Raw genomic sequence first — 17,020 nt, 5'->3', positions numbered from 1 at the left:
AGAATTGTGCATGAAGAATGTTGTTCATCGTTTAAAACACGTTATCGAAAAAAGGCGGTTACATCAAATATGTCCTAAAATAAGTTTTATTTTCGTTTTCTTTTTTAAATAAAAATCGGTAAAAGTTATTAAAATTTGTTGCGTGAGCGTTTAATATGAAAGACCCTGTACTTGTATACCCTAAAAGTACCTTATTTGGAACAACAGTCTTTTTTATTGTTCTTCTAAAAAAAAATCAACGATACTGAAATGTGTAACGTTGCCCGCAAAATGCTCTATTAATTACCTAGTTTTACGTAGTATTGACTAGAATACCGAAAAGTTTGAAAAAACTTAATATTGGAATTGATTTCAAATGAGGGTGTATTTTTTTGAACCCATCAGTGTATCTCAAAATCTGTTGTATTTTCAAATTATTTCTCTGAGTGTAATATGTTAAACGAAGCAATGAATTATATAGCGCAGGGGTTTTCAAATGGTACTCCGCGGGAAATTTGTGCTCCGCGAAGTTATAGCAAATGCTCCCACCAAGTATGGAAAAGTTCATTCGCTCTTTTCTCCACACCTAAATATAAATCACTCTTGTATTTTGTTTATTTTGTTTATCTGCTTGGAATAATCATGGCGAAAAGAATGCAGCAAGCAATCGTGAGATTGCACGATGAGTCATTTTTCACTCTCCGACTATCTTCATTCGGGATTGAAAGTGAACATAATAAAACAAAGAGTGGAAAACAACATTCAATGAATGAATACTCCTTTGGAAGGATCGCACGAAACAAAATAACGAGTGAGTCAAAATAGACTCAATCTGCGTGTATGTATGATTTTATTTTTCCTTGTACTCTTTTCCTTGTTTTCCTTCAAGTGTACATGAATCTACCTTCCCGCTCACCAATTTGCGTTAATATGGTCTTTTGCGTTGGCTTAGATCGTTTCATACTAGAAACAAAAAAAAATGTCATTGCAATAGTGCAAAGGAAACAACTCGATTTCAACTATCTACCTATATTTTACTGCAGCGATCGATGCTTCAATGATTGCTATTTGAGTAAAAAACGAATGTTTTTACAGAGACACTCGCTGGCTCAAGCAAAAGTTTCCAATTTGATTCTCTCACCATCTAACGTCATTCCGAGAGGCAAATGAGGGAATGCAAAATTCTCTGATAATAGATGAGCGGAATCAAAACAGTATTTTTCCGTTCAACTCGAGAATGAACTTTGCGAAGATGATAGGTGGATGTTTTCTGTCTCAAATAAAGTGAGACATAAACGGAAAATAGAATGGTGAGTTTTATCTGTGAATGAGTGTTGAATTGATTCATTCCTTGTTTTTAAGAGGCTTTAAACTTTGCAGTTCATTCGCTTCTAATAAGTGTTGAACGAATTTCGATGCGTTTTTGCCCATACCTGCCTCCCACTTGAAAGCCCACCCTGAGAAAAGCATTCTTTAATTTAATTTCACTGGGCATATAATAATTTATCTTGTTTACTCCGGATCAGATATCGTGTAACTGCGACGAGCAAGCGAAATAGAGTTGTTCCCAGTTGGGTAATGTCAATGCAAATAGGATTTGTTTTATTGATTAAAAATCGCAGGTGCTCCGTAAAATGTTTTTACTATAAAAAGTGCTCTGGCATAAAAAAATCTGAAAACCCCTGGTATAGCGAATTCGTTTTTGTTCAGTTTCAACGCCGGTTCCAAACTAACTGCTGTCAAAACGTTTTTTTATTCACTCAGTTTCAACCTAGTTTCGCACTAAGTTCAACCCGAAAGCTGTTGGGTTCGCACTGAGATGTTTCACGGGTTCGCCAATACAACTATACTGAACTGTCAAGGTCCGAGAATTGTTTTGGAAAATCTAAAAATAAAGAATATGAAAATGGAAAACCTGCTGCTTTTGCTTTTGACGTAGGACTACGTCTAACCTTTCAATATAGGGGCCCATTTCAATATTTCGGTGTGAAAAAGTGTTCAGTTTTTGAACGCTAATACCTCCTCAATTAATGAATGGATTTTGGTTCCAAATACACACATTGATAGAAAATATCCTCAGCAATTGTTTATATGCTACACATTACGGGTTTTCAGCTCATATAAAGTTCAAATTGATGAAAAATTGGAAGAACGAATTCCCTACTTTCCCATACATTTTGTCTGCGCTCCCGCAGCAAACAGCTATTCATTACAAGCAACCACGGGTACGGGCGAAACGTATGGACAAGGTGAAGGAGGGAGACAAAAAAGAGATTATAAATGAATATAGGCGGTCGCTACAACGTTAACTATATGGCTATATAAAGTGAGCGAAGGTGGGGCTTGGCCACATTCTATCATCGGACGCCAAGCAGGAAAGACGCTATCTTGAAATTGATTTTCAGCATAAGAGATTGCTGCATTTGCCGGGGATGTATGCGGTGCGATACAGCAAGAGTGAGAGAAAGGAATTTCAATGGGATGTGGAGCACGAGAGCAATCGAAGTGTGTTAAAAGCGGTGGAAACGTCGCGCCGGGTGAATGAGTGGCTAATCGCGCTCGATTTGATAGAATGCTGGAGTTTTTAACACTTCTATACTCGCGCATCGGTCTGTCAGACCGAGAAATCAATAATTCGTGCATTTCTCAGAAAATATCAACACTACGACTTTGCGATTCTTTCTAGCTTTGTTATTCGTCGTTCGTCATCGTTTGGCGCATCGCATGCGTTGGTACAAAGGGGACGTGTGCCACTTTTTTAACACTTTCGGTCTGACACACCGACGCGAGTATAGGAGTAACTTTTTTGGACAAGTGTCTTTTTTTCATATTCTAGAATATTGTTGAATGGAATGCATAAATTAATGTTAGTGGCGTGGAATATGTCTTGTGCACCCGTGGCCGAGTGGTTAGCGTCCCACACTATCATGCCGGGTGTTCGAGTTCGATTCCCGTTCTGGCCGGGGGATTTTTCGTCAAAGCAAATTCTTCCGGCTTGCACTGTGGTCACGCGTATTCTAGAGCTTGCCACTCCAGAGTACATTTAAGGCGTGTTATTCGGCATCGAAATCTCAACCAAGTATTGATGAATGACGCTAGTTAATGAACACGTTGAGACGGCAAAAGTTCCACAGGGAACGTTAACGCCATTAAAGAAGAAGAAGGCGTGGAATATTTATAGAATATAATGCATAAGATCATTACCGGACTATTCTTATTTGATTTCAGTCTCTTTTGTAACTGGCTTGAACGGATCCATATATTAACTATTCATCGTTAGATTTATACGTTCAATAGTAAAATATAAATGTTAGTTATTCGCTAAATATAATGGTCAAATACATTCATACTTGTAAAAGAATTTCACTTGTGGAAGAATTGCAAACAGTAAACTATAATCTAATCGGTGGCTTATGGTAATTTTTAACAATTACAATTTCGGGGATATTTTTTTATAATGAATAATAAAAGAAAAAAAAGAAAAAAGAAAAGGAAGTTACTAGAAATCCTTTTATATAATCTTTTTATGCCCCATCTAAAAAAAGGTATTAATTCTTAGTTTACCAAGAATACAGAGACAAAGAATATTAGAAATATACAAACTTTATATTCCAGAACCTTTATCATCTGGTAATTATCTAGAAGGTCGTTATACATTCATCTCTTCGATAAAAGACCCGAAAAACGCGCAACAACTGCATGAAATGTAAAACACATGTTTGTTTCGAGCATGGAGTTATGCTATGTTCTGATTCTTACTCCAATGAAACCACAATCGATTAATACGTTTTTGTGTTATTTTATAGCTCTTTATACTTCCATGAATTATATTCAGTTGCTTACTTTTAATTAATAACAGTGAAAAATTCGAATTTCGATATTTGTGTTGGAGTATCAAAAATTACTCTGTTTTGAGGAGGCTGAATTAGATGACTATTAAATAATTTTTGGAGTTTTTTCATTCAATCATACCCTCTTCTTCAAATAAATGCCAATGAATCCTGAAAAATACACAATGGCAACATTTCAGAGAATTTAAATTTTCGGTCTGTGACACCGTGCGCGAGTATACGTGTTATGATTTTGCACGCGAGTATAGGAGGGTTAAACGGTTTTATTTAGCTGTGACATATTTGTATGTTTGTATGTAACATGTTTGTCTATGGCGCTGTACCACATTTATTGAAATTTGACTCCTTTCCTGTTGACCGGTTGATCTGAAATTTGGAACACACCTTTATCTCTGCAGTCATTATAAAACTGCATATTTCATGATATTGAAAATCCAAGATGGCGACCGCTACAAAATGGCGGATTACATATTTTCTCAAAGCCCCATCAATATGGGTATCAAATGAAAGGGATTGACTAGTAGATCACAGTTATTTATGAAAAATGCAAATCCAAAATGGCCGCCACCACAAAATGGTGGATTACATATTATATATGGGTATCAAATGAAAGACTTGACTAGTAGAACACAGTTATTCATGAGGAGTGCAAAGCCCAATTATGTCACGATACCAGACGGTAAATTCCTATTACGATATGCTTGCCATCAAGTATGTGTTCGTTGCCGGCTGAACAATAACCCCTGCAACATTTGCACGACAAATTTTGATTTTTTCGTATTTGAATTTAAACGTTTGAATATTTGCTGAGTGTTGAAGTTTTATTTTATCCTTTGATTTTTTTTTCTGTAATTTTGTACATGAAAAGTTGATCATTCTGGGACCTGTGCTCCATGATATTCGAATAATGGACACCCCTTGGTGTAGTCCTACGTCTCTCAGGTTATGTCCCGACATTAACCACCCGTCTTTTGTATTATTGGAATCGGATTCTGAATTTTAAGAGTATATTCGCGTAGACGGTATAAGGTCATGTTCTCACTGCAGCGCGACGTCAACGTGGCGTGAGCGGGGCGTGTTCACTTCTCGCCATGATATTTTAATTCACTTACATTGCACCGTGCCAGCAACGTGTCTTCGGCGTGTTCTATGCAAATTATCAATGTGTGTTTTTGAATGAAAGAATGAAAATAGGTTTATTTTTCAATATTCCAACATCGTTGGACATATGCGGCTAAAAACTCGGAGGGTGAAAAACATAAAAAAAAAACAAAAAAAAATAAATTATGTCACTACTACAAACAAACATATGCTAGAGAGAAGCGGAGAAGTACAATTATCGCCGGCGTGAAGTGTTTTCGTTTGCACGCCAGTCACGCGCTAAAACCACGCTCACGACACGTCAGCCTGGTGTGAACACATCGGTAAGAACACACACGATTAATCGTAAGCGTCACACGCCCCGCCCAAGCCACGCTGACGCCCCACTGCAGTGAGAACAAGGCCTTAAGCTTCTTGTGCTTTCATTGGGAGGCGAAAATAATTATGAATTTTCAAGTTGAAACAACATGTTTTTAAAATTAAAATTGTGAATGAAAATTTACTTTTACGTATGGAATATGTATTTTACATGAAGAAATAAGAGGTTTTTTTTTCGAAATTGCAAAAACATATTAAACGAAAACTGTGTCTGATGATGATTTTATATTATAATGGTAATTATTTGTGGAACATACAAGAAATGTATCGTCGAATAGTTAAGTGAGTGTCAGGACTACATGTGTTAGGTAATTAAACAACATGAAGTAGAAATTTTCATTCAAACTTTTATAATTTTACACTGCACTTGTTACTTCTGATTTGATAAAGAATAATTATCCTCCCAAGCACTAATATCGCCACCAGACGTCGACACTGCATTTTTCATCGCAAATATAAACAAATCAGACTATATAACGCACACCAACAAACCGCCTCATTCGTGAACCCGAAAACGTTTCTTTTATTACAGAGTCAGGTTGGAACTAACTTAGTTAAAAAACAAATTCGCTATAAATTACAGTTTTTCGTACTCTTCTAATCATCTTAAGTGTAGTAGACCTACAAAACAAATGTCATCTTGACATTTAACTATTCATAGTTTATTTTGTTTTGCTTTTAAGTTAAAGAATGTGTGCTTGACGAAAAATATACAAACGTGTTTAGTTCCGATTTTCAACCAAGATGTGTAGCATTGTGGAAGATGATTTCGGCGACGAGGGTGGAGCCCATGTGATGAAGGAAGAATCCCCCGAATCCGGTCCCGTTGCAGATGAGCTGTGCCGGAAGTGCAATGAAAACCAGGCCGTGCTGAAACTGAACCTAAAGGAGCCCCAATGTCGCAGCTGCTTTCTGCACTTTGTTCGCCACAAATTTCGAGCTTCACTCGGATCAACTAAAATTGTTCGTCGCGGCTCGAGAGTACTGGTGATATTCAATGGAACACGCGAGAATGTTGTTATGCTTGACATGATCCGGCACGGACTACAGCAGGAATCATTTAAGAAACTTAGAATTATACCGGTAGTATTGTTCGTGGACGAGGATTTTATCCGGCCCAATCGAGAGAAGTACTTACAGTTGATGGAGGAAAAACTAGCGGTGCTGAAACAATTCGATTTTGCTGCTCATTTCACTGTTCTGGGAGGACAGAACAGTTGTCTCATCACCGAATCGGATTTGGTGGATCGATTCCGCGAAGGGCAGTGTAGATTTAAAACAATTCTAGATGGATGTAAGAGTGTGACATCGAAGCAAGATTTTATAAATCAAGTCAGAAGGCGCACGTATATAAATATCGCTCAGGAATTGGATTGTAGCTACATATTTCTCTCTGATATCGGCCTGGACCTCGCTAAAACACTTTTATCGAACGTAGCTCTTGGAAGGGGACGTGGTTTATCGTTGGACATAGCATTCTGCGATGATAGAGACGGAAGAAGCAAAATCATCAGACCTATAAGGGATCTCAATCCGGATGAAATTGAGAACTATATAATATTTGCAGATAATCAGCTGAGTTTTGTGGCCTGGGAAGATCCGTTCGAGGGCAAGTCGAGCCTCCAGAATCTAACGTCAAAGTTCGTCGATGGATTGCAGCAAACATTTCCATCGACAGTTTCAACTGTCTTTCGAACAGGCGATAAATTAGACGCGCAAAAGTTATCCGAAACTGTGACTGATTCATGTCCCGATCAAGATATGCTGACACTATTTGATAAATCACTGAAGATCAGCATATCAGATACACAAGAAATGCGCTGCAAATTTTGTCACTCGGTGCTAGACTACCAAAATTCAACAACGCTTTTTGCGATTGAATTTTCCCGGATAGTGTCGTCTCGAATAAATATCGAACAAAGTCACGAAGAGAATGCTGAAAGTGCACATAAAATGAAACAAGATGCCAGAAGTGCAGTAAATGCGGAATCGGGAGAAGATGACATGGATCAACTCAAGAGGAATCTGTGTCATAGCTGTAGAAATATTTTTACGGATTTTGAGTGAAAAAAGCGCGGCATAGTCTACAATACGAATTGTAGCAATATTTTTTTACAACACCGAAATATATGTTACAAAAATGGATTTTGTTTTATTTTAGGGGTAGCAACATGTCATCGATTAGGCTTCTATACTGAAAGTTGAATCCCATGCTTTGGCATTTACCATTTTCAAAACTGCTTTAAGTCCGTGACCTGGTCCACATTCAAAGGTTCGTGGGAAATGTTCTCCATTTCTCCTCTCATACAGATTGTGTAAAGTTTGTTCCCATTTAACCGGTCTAACAATCTGTTTCGGTAGTTGATTCAGTACGTGACTAGCATTCCTGTAGCGTTTTCCGTCGACATTTGAATGTACGCTAATGATAGGATCTTCGATCTTAATTTTCTTTAGTGCTTTCGCAAAAGGTTCGACTGCTGATTCCATCAGCTCCGTGTGGAATGCTCCGATGACCGGAAGTCGTTTGATTCGTTTTATACCGTACTTTTTCATATTTACATCCAAAAACTTAAGTGCCTCCTCGCTTCCGCCGATTACCTGTGAAGAAATTGGTGTAACAAACGCAAAATTCGAAAATACCGCGACCTACCTTGCAACTGGGATACAAATAGTTAGAAATCTTGCATTCGGGGCTTTCTGTGCCCCGCTGAATACACCAATCGATTGCATCTTTGCATGCTTCCCCTATTCGTGCGTCTGGTCCATACATCAATGTGGCCATTCCACTTTTATGGTGTTGACATGCGACCTGCATTGCCTCCGCTCTGATTTGCACCAATTTCAGGGCTCTGTCGAAGGGAAGTGCCCCTGCGAACACAAGAGCCGTTATTTCTCCCAAACTGAATCCCGCCGTGGCATAGCAATTATCGATAGCATTCGGACGTTCCTCCTTCAGCTGTTCCAGAGCGGCCAGCGAGGAAACCATGACCGCTGGTTGGCAGTAGACGGTTTGGTCGAGTTTGCTTTTTGGTCCTTCCACGCAAATCTTCAGCAGATCATAGCCCAGTACCTGATTGGCCAAAGCAAAGATATCTCGCGCTCCCGGATACTTCAGAAGTCTTGAAGCCATCCCCACGTATTGTGCCCCTTGACCGGGGAAAAGGATGATAGAGGTTTCACGTGGGTCTATTTTTGGTTTCGAGGATTTCAACGCTTGGTTTCGGCCGTAGAATGTTCCTTCAACGTAAGGAAGAGTTGCCCATGAATCCTGCTCGCTATGTGGCCGGGCGTCGGTGAAAGTGGCTGCATTGTTCAACAAATCTTGGACCTTCTCAACACCTAAACCGGCAGATTTCTCGGATGGCGATTTTGGTGATTGAAGGTCACTACAACGATGCACTCTTCGAAAAATTAACCTGGAGAACATTTTGGCTTATTGTATGCTAGTATTATCGCTACTGCATCACATAACATAAATAAACTGATGAACACGCGTTTGTCAATAACCAATCCACAAACCAGTTTTCCTGTTTCGGCTACTTGGAACCAGGGGTAAGGGTTCTCTATTGATTTGATTCATCTCTCGGTCAAACCAGGTCCAACGTTTAATATTTGTACAGGTGTACTAGATTTTGTGTATCCTACACTCTCAGTAAAAAATCGTATACAGTAATTTGCGTAATTTAATACCAGGGACAGACATACAGCTGTACTTGCGCTGTAAAAGTACAGAGGTTGTACAGGTACTATCGTACCATGACAGACATACTGGTTGGTTGTACATTGTACCGTATGTCAAACTGACAATCAGAATTTTTCCTATTTTTACCACATATTTCAATGAAACATGTGTTCTATTTAGCGTCTAAACTATCAAACACAACAAATATGTTTCCAATCTGAGTTATTAACTCAAGAGAAAGTCAGTGAAAAGAATGTTTGCCAAGTGTTTTGATTCGATTGTTCATGCTACCCACCACTAACCGTCTATGGCGCTGCGCACAGTACAACTGTAGCCATGTACAGCGGTAAAACAGGTCGGTACAGGTACAGCGATTGTACCGAGTTGCTTGCATGGTTCTAGCGCTGTACATGGTGACAGACATACAATTTTCGAAGTACAACGCAAGTACAGCTGTATGTCTGTCATAAGTATAAAATATGCATGGTTCTAGCGCTGTAGATGGTGACAGACATACAATTTTTGAAGTACAACGCTAGTACAGTTGTATGTCTGTCATAAGTATAATTCGACATTTTGGTTATTGGACAGACCTGTAATGCGACACGTTTAATTGGACATTTTTACCTTAATTCGACATTTTTGTAAACATTGATTTCGGGTCCCAAATTATGGTCGCACATTGAAAGTCGCCAGACTTCGACACTGTACCACTCGCCTCGCCAATTCGGGTTGACGGCGAAATGGTGTCGACATCTGGATACGACATTAAGGCTGATTTAGACGATGCCAGTCAGCGCTCTAGTTAAAGTATCCAGTGAATAGAGAATAGACACTCTGTTCAAGTTAGAGGCCAATTACTTGTTCGATACTGGTACAAGTAACTTGAATAGAGTGTCTGTTCTCTGTTCACTGGATACTTCAACTAGAGCGCTGACTGGTATCGTCTAAATCAGCCTTTAGTTTGAGGCCAACTATCCTCTGTCAGATTAGTCGGCCCTGAGGTAGTTTTAAATTGCAAAAATTTGTATGATTTTTTTTTCTTGGCGTTATTTACTACTAGAAGTGTGTTGTTCTGACCCTAATTTAAACTATTTTCTATGAATTTTCAGATATTCTCACCAAAACTATAATGGTAAGTTTTAAAAATAAAAAATAAAAATCTTTAGACACAATTTTTGCAAGCAAATTTTTTTCATTTGTATAGGGTATTAATTTAATTTGGAAAAAATAATTTTTATTTCAAAAGTGTGTTCATTTCTTCTGTAAACCCATATTGTCGTGCCTACTCCCCCATTTCGTAATACGTAGCTTAATGCCGTCAACGCGGATAACGAATTCGGTTTTGTTCAGTTTCAACCTAGTTTCGCACTGATATGTTCCACGGGCTCGCACTTGGGTTCACCAATAAAACTTTACTGAACTATCAAGTTCCGAGTATTGTTTTGGAAAATCAAAAATAAAGACTATGAAAATGGAAAACCTGCTGCTTTTGCTTTTGTATTAATGGAATCGTAATCCAATTCGGATTCTGATTTTGAAGAGTATATTCGAGTAGACCACATTAAGCTTCGTGTGCTTTCATTGGGGCGAAAATAATGATTGATATTCAGGTTGAAAAAAAATGCTTTCAAAATCAAAATTATGAATGAAAATTCATTTTCACGTATCGTTTTTTTTATTTTATGTGATGAAATAAGAGGTTTTTTTCCGAAATTGCAAAAACATATTAAACGAAAACTGTGTCTGATGATGATTTTATATTATAATAGTAATTATTTGTGGAACAAACAGGAAATGCATCGACAAATGGTTAAGTGAGTGTGTTAGGTAATCAAAGAATATGAAGTAGAAATTTTCATTCAAACTTTTATATTTATGTATGTGTTATGTGTTTATACATGTGTAACAAAAGGCGTTAATAATCTGATTTGTTTATATTTGCGATGACAAATGTACAGTGTCGACGTCTGGTGGCTATATTAATGCTTGGGAGGTAAATTATTTTCTATCAGATCAGAAGGGCCAAGTGCAGTGTAAAAATATAAAAGTTTGAATGAACATTTCTACTTCAAATTGTTTGATTACCTAACACATGTAGTCCTGATACTCATTTAACCTTTTGTCAATGCATTTCCTGTTTGTTCCACAAATAATTACTATTATAATATAAAATCATCATCAGACACAGTTTTCGTTCAATATGTTTTTGCAATTTCGGAAAACACCTCATATTTCATCACATAAAATAAAAAAACGATACGTTAAAGTAAATTTTCATTCATAATTTTGATTTTGAAAGCATGTGTATTCTACCAGAATATCCATAATTATTTTCGCCTCCCAATGAAAGCACACGAAGCTTAATGTCGTCTACGCGAATATACTCTTCAAAATCAGAACCCGAATTGGATTACGATTCCAATAATACAAGAGCGAAAGCAGCAGGTTTTCTATTTTCATAGTCTTTATTTTTAGATTTTCCAAAACAATTTTCGGAACTTGACAGTTCAGTAAAGTTGTATTGGTGAACTCGAGTGCGAACCCGTGGAACATATCAGTACGAAACTAGGTTGAAACTGAAGGCTGCTTTAGACGATGCCAGTCAGCGCTCTAGTTGAAGTATCCAGTGAACAGAGAATAGACACTCTGTTCAAGTAATTTGTACCAGTATCGAACAAGTAATTGGCCTCTAACTTGAACAGAGTGTCTGTTCTCTGTTCACTGGATACCTCAACTAGAGCGCTGACTGGCATCGTCTAAATCAGCCTTGAGTGAATAAAAGAACGTTTTGACAGCAGTTAGTGTGGCACTGCGGTTGAAACTGAAAAAAAACGAATTTGCTATATATTCTTCTTCTTCTTCTTAAATGGCACTAACGTTCCTAAGGGAACTTCACCGTCTCAACGTAGCATACTTGCGTCATTTTTATTAGTAATTAGTTGAGATTTCTATGCCGAAAACACGCCTTGAATGCATTCTGAGTGGCAAACTCTAGAATACGCGTGACCACAGTGCAAGTCGGAGGAAATTTCTTTGACGAAAAATTCCCCCGACCAGAACGGGAATCGAACCCGAACCCCCGGCATGTTAGGTTTGACGCTAACCACTCGATCACGGGAGCACAATTGTATATAACTATATATAACGCACACCAACTAACCGCCACATTCGTGGAACTGAAAACTTTTTTTTTACAGAGTCAGTTTCGTACTGACTCAGTTTTAAAAACGAATTCACTATTATGATAGATATACAACTGTATATGGCTCATGCGGATAGAATCAAATTGGTTGTCAAAAAGGAACCCAGTAGAAATGTCAAAAGAGATAAATAAATAGTAGAGGAAAAAATTTCTTACTTTTTTATAATGATCCACTGCATAGAAAAAGTATAGTTATCAAAGGCAAAATAAATCAAAATTAATAAAAATGAACGAACTACTTTTTTGCATCAATTAATGCTAGCGTTCAAAATCAGAAAGATGTAGTTGATATTTTGGCAGGAATTGAAACATCAGTATTATTGAGATAATTGAAACTAATTATAATTCAATTGTACTTCGCACCATAATTTAATTTTTTTTTGTGTTTTCGGATACGAATTACACGAATTACAGCATTTATTACATTCGAGTTCATACAAAAGGCAGAAATACTTAAATGAACATACTTAGACTATCGTGCCACCTGAATCTGGTCTTAATTGAACACTTTACTGAGGCGCTGTGGAACTTTGCTTGCTCAGCTGATTGAATTTTGACCAATACTGAGATTTCTTTCGCCACATTTCGTCATTAGAATATTATGAATGTACTAATCAGGATTGTATCATACAAATAGAAAAACTATCTTTGATATCATTTTGATGTTTTAACTTTTCCACGGACCGTCGGGTAGAGTTTATCAGAGCTTTCGAAAAATTTTCGAAACTTCAAACTCAGTTTCTGCGATGTTGTTGCCACTCCATGGATTAGGATCTTCCCGGATGAATCATACAGCCATTATTTGTTATGGACAAGGTTGTACTAGAGTGGTGGAACAAAATCATATCGCTAGAAATGTGAATGCAAGTATAAAATGCCAGATAATTAATAATTAAAAAACCAACAAATTCAATCGAATATTAACAAAAATGTGTAAAAATAATTATGATTATACAGCAATACGCTTGCAATAGGTGATCGATGCAGCTCTCACTTTATGAAGCGTTTCATATGAACATTTTTTTCGATATATCGTTCCATCCATCAAGTATATTTTGTTCCACCTGTCTGATGTATGTAGTGTCTCCTTTCAAAGCAACGCGATTTTCGCAGCCAAAGCTTGGAGAGTTCTATCTTTTTTCGCACTGTCATAGGTGATTTCGCGCTTTGCCCTGATTGGTTGACGAATAAAAATCGCTATTGAAGAAAAAAAATCGCGCTCATTGTAGATGATTGTAAATCCGGCATTACGCGAGTATTTTTACTCGTATTTGGACAGTCGTTTACTGAACAACCCATTTTTAATCAAACCGTTCACTTTCCCGAGTAAAAGCCTACTTCGGAAACAAACGTAAAGAAACTATGTCCGGGTCACGAAAACGTTTGTTTCTTTGATCGGAGAAATATTTGAAAGATAGTGTGAGGGGAAAAAAGTACCAATATAATATTTTTTTCAAACGAAATGTACTTGAAAAAAATGAGTCAATGAAGCCGCATGACCTAAAACTATACTAGCGCTGTACAGTAGAAACCCGATTACCCTCAGGATAATCTGGCAACGTAATCTTGGATAACGCAATAGAGGGCTGGAAATAGAGTGCTAACTCGAAAAAAAAAAGATATTTCAGCATGTGTTATCAATCTGCATTGTCTGCAGAACTCGCTATAACGGAAAATCCGCACCGCTCGCGGATAATCAGGGTTCTACTGTACTTCGGAAATTGCATGTCATCCTGTACAGCGCTAGAACCATGCAAGCAACTCGGTACAATCGTTGTATTTGTACCGACTAAATGAAAACATTTTTCGTTGAAAAATGTGCTGAAAATTGGTCAAATTTCTGATTGTCAATTTGACATGCGGTACAATATACAGCCGTATATGTGTCATGGTACGATGGTACCTGTACAACACTAATACAATCGTATGTCTGTTCATCGTATCATTTTATCATATATTACTGTAAATTTACTTGACTATTGGATTCTGAGGTCATTTCAGCAAAAAAATGGTAGTTGGAAATTGGTAAGTCGAGAAGAGAGAAATTAATCCCAAAGATCGCGAATACTATATGATATTCGCCTTAAGCTTGTTTTCCAATCCTTCACAATGAAGACAAATTCATGCGAATGTTTGCGAATTTTTTTCGCCAACCAATCAGAACGAAGCGTGGGATCACTTGCGAAAGAGCGAAAAAAGATAGAACTTTCCAAGCTTTTGCTGCGAAAAAATACGAATTCACGGTACACTGACAGTTGCCTCTGCCCACATCAGTAAGTTGGAACAAGTCAATCAAGATGGGTGCAACAAGATATGAAAAATTTTGCTCAGCTTCACATCGATGGAACGATGTGAGCAATATTCAAGCTTGCGGCAGGATAGTAAATAACTTTCCAAATTTCTATTTATACTTTACTGAATTTTCTAACATTGAATTGTATGAAGTTGAAGATATACTTGAACTCACATTTGTGATTAATATGAATTTGATTCGCCAATCTCGTACAACTTGGTTTCGTTGTAAAGACGATAGTTTGACAGAATCGCATGATTTCGTAATTCAATGTGAATGACTTTAGCGAAAACAATTAGCTCATTCTGAAGCAATCTTTACAATAAATATGAGCACCGTTCGCACTAAAAATTAAAAAACCTGGAGATGATCACACGTTATCGTTGAAAAGAACAATTTTTCGTAATAGGGCCCACTGTTTCAAAACTTTCTACTATGCTATTATCAATGTCTGGAAAAATTCTGAACATTAACTTCTGTTCTATAATTCCGTATCCTTGATTGTGCATGATATCTCTGTTTGCAAACGCAACTTCGCCAAGAATCAAGAGTTGATGAAGATCCAATTGTAAATAGTTTTATTCATCAACAATTTTTTGACGTGGGACTACGTCTAACCGGAGTATATGGGGGGTAAAATGAAAACCTAAACACAGAACATGCAGGAAAAAATGAAAGATTCCGAAAGCTCATAACTCGAACATTTCTTACTGGATCGGAAAGATGTTTGCATCAATTGATAGGGAATATTTCTACGCTTCTAACGCAATTAATAAAATATTATTTTTCATTAGATAAATAATTGAATAATTCTAAAATGTTATGCGTTATCTAAACGCCCTAACTGCCTCGTTTTGATTGGCCCGATTTACGATTTCCCTAACACAGCCATCAAAACCAAGCAGCCTTGGGGATATCGGCATTGCAAACACATGAAAGTTGGGGGTATTTTTGTTCTGACTGTGTGTGTTTCCCTAACATAGACTTCAAATCCATGGAGCGTAGGGAAATTGGCATTGCAAATACATGCAGGTCGGGGGTAATTTTGTTCCGATTGAAATATGTTTCCCCAACAAAGACTTCAGAACCAAGATGTCTGGGGAAATCGGCTTTGCAAACAAATGCAAATTGCGAGTACTTTTGTACTCGCTTGCCTTTGTGCAAACTAGGAAATGTTTCCTCAACACGGTCTCCTAAACTTAGGAACCTGGGAAAATCGTGCACACACTAGAGGCGAATGAACTTTCAAGTATAAATCCTTTATAGTATAAAAAAAAGAAGTTGAAGTTGTTGATTCATGCAAGCCGGGGTACTTTTTTGCTCTCCGAAAAGTGTTTTCCAAACATGAATTACAAAATCTGGTACGAACACAACACTTTGGCTCGGTTATTCAAGATTGCATTGAAGGATATGCCTTCATATCTTCTGCTCACTGAATTTCTACGCATACCATTTGATGATTAGGAAAAATGTTGATAAGCATTTGCTTGATTAAACAATATGTGTTCAACGCACATGTCAAAATTGAAACTGATTGCCTGAAGTTTATTAAATCAAGCAAATTCGATGTTCGAGAAGTACATACACTTGAGAGATGCAAATTTCAGAAGGAAACGTAAAATAAAATAATCGTTTGATAATTCTTCCGTTCACATATTTTGTCCTAGGCATCATACCGAACGTAAAAGGACTGTCATTAAATTTACTTGTAACGAAGAACATAATATATCACAATGTATGAATTGACCTTACATGGCATTATACAATCTTTTTACTCACAAAACAAATATATTGACGTCAATTGAATTCAGAAATTGTTTTATTCAATCAAAAATTTAACCAATCCCAACAAATGATTGCTAAGCGAAACGATATATCAGATGGTGGTAAATTGGTAATTCGCGATAACGTCGACGTCTGGTGGCGACTTCAAGTTATACTTATGACAGACACACAGCTGTACTTGCGTTGTACTTCGAAAATTGTATGTCTGTCACCATGTACAGCGCTAGAACCATGCAAGCAACTCGGTACAATCGCTGTACCTGTACCGACCTGTTTTACCGCTGTACATGGCTACAGTTGTACTGTGCGCAGCGCCATAGACGGTTAGTGGTGGGTAGCATGAACAATCGAATCAAAACACTTGGCAAACATTCTTTTCACTGACTTTCTCTTGAGTTAATAACTCAGATTGGAAACTTTTTTGTTGTGTTTGATAGTTTAGACACTAAATAAAAACCTTTTTCATTGAAATATGTGGTGGAAATTGGAAAAATATCTGATTGTCAGTTTGACATACGGTACAATGTACAACCAAAGTATGTCTGTCATGGTACGATGGTACCTGTACAACGCTGTACACGTACAGCGCAAGTACAGCTGTATGTCTGTCCCTGGTATTAGAGTCATAATTTGGGTCCCAAAATCGTTAGTGTAATCTCTACCAGATTAGAAGACACGAAGCCGGTTTTCAAATTTTAAAATTTGAATGAAAATTTTCACATTATGTTATTTAATTATTAGAAACA

General features: G+C 37.4%; 2 protein-coding genes across 2 annotated transcripts; one reads left to right on the top strand and one right to left on the bottom strand.

The window, feature by feature from the left end:
• The first annotated feature begins 5,828 nt into the window (after positions 1-5,828).
• LOC129770093 (cytoplasmic tRNA 2-thiolation protein 2) lies at positions 5,829-7,440 on the top strand. The gene has a single exon (XM_055772721.1). The coding sequence runs from the start codon at positions 6,054-6,056 to the stop codon at positions 7,374-7,376; it is 1,323 nt and encodes a 440-aa protein (XP_055628696.1). The 5' UTR covers positions 5,829-6,053; the 3' UTR covers positions 7,377-7,440.
• On the bottom strand, positions 7,387-8,846 carry LOC129770094 (probable malonyl-CoA-acyl carrier protein transacylase, mitochondrial). Its single transcript, XM_055772723.1, has 2 exons — positions 7,960-8,846; positions 7,387-7,907 (listed from the first exon to the last, which is right to left on the bottom strand). The coding sequence occupies exons 1-2, from the start codon at positions 8,734-8,736 to the stop codon at positions 7,491-7,493; spliced, it is 1,194 nt and encodes a 397-aa protein (XP_055628698.1). The 5' UTR covers positions 8,737-8,846; the 3' UTR covers positions 7,387-7,490.
• Positions 8,847-17,020: the final 8,174 nt, after the last annotated feature.

The sequence above is a fragment of the Toxorhynchites rutilus genome, chromosome 2 (assembly GCF_029784135.1).
Source record: "Toxorhynchites rutilus septentrionalis strain SRP chromosome 2, ASM2978413v1, whole genome shotgun sequence".
NCBI classification, from domain to species: Eukaryota; Metazoa; Arthropoda; class Insecta; order Diptera; family Culicidae; genus Toxorhynchites; species Toxorhynchites rutilus.
The sequence above is the reverse complement of the archived record's forward strand: the minus strand, read 5'-3'. Positions and strand labels throughout refer to the sequence as shown.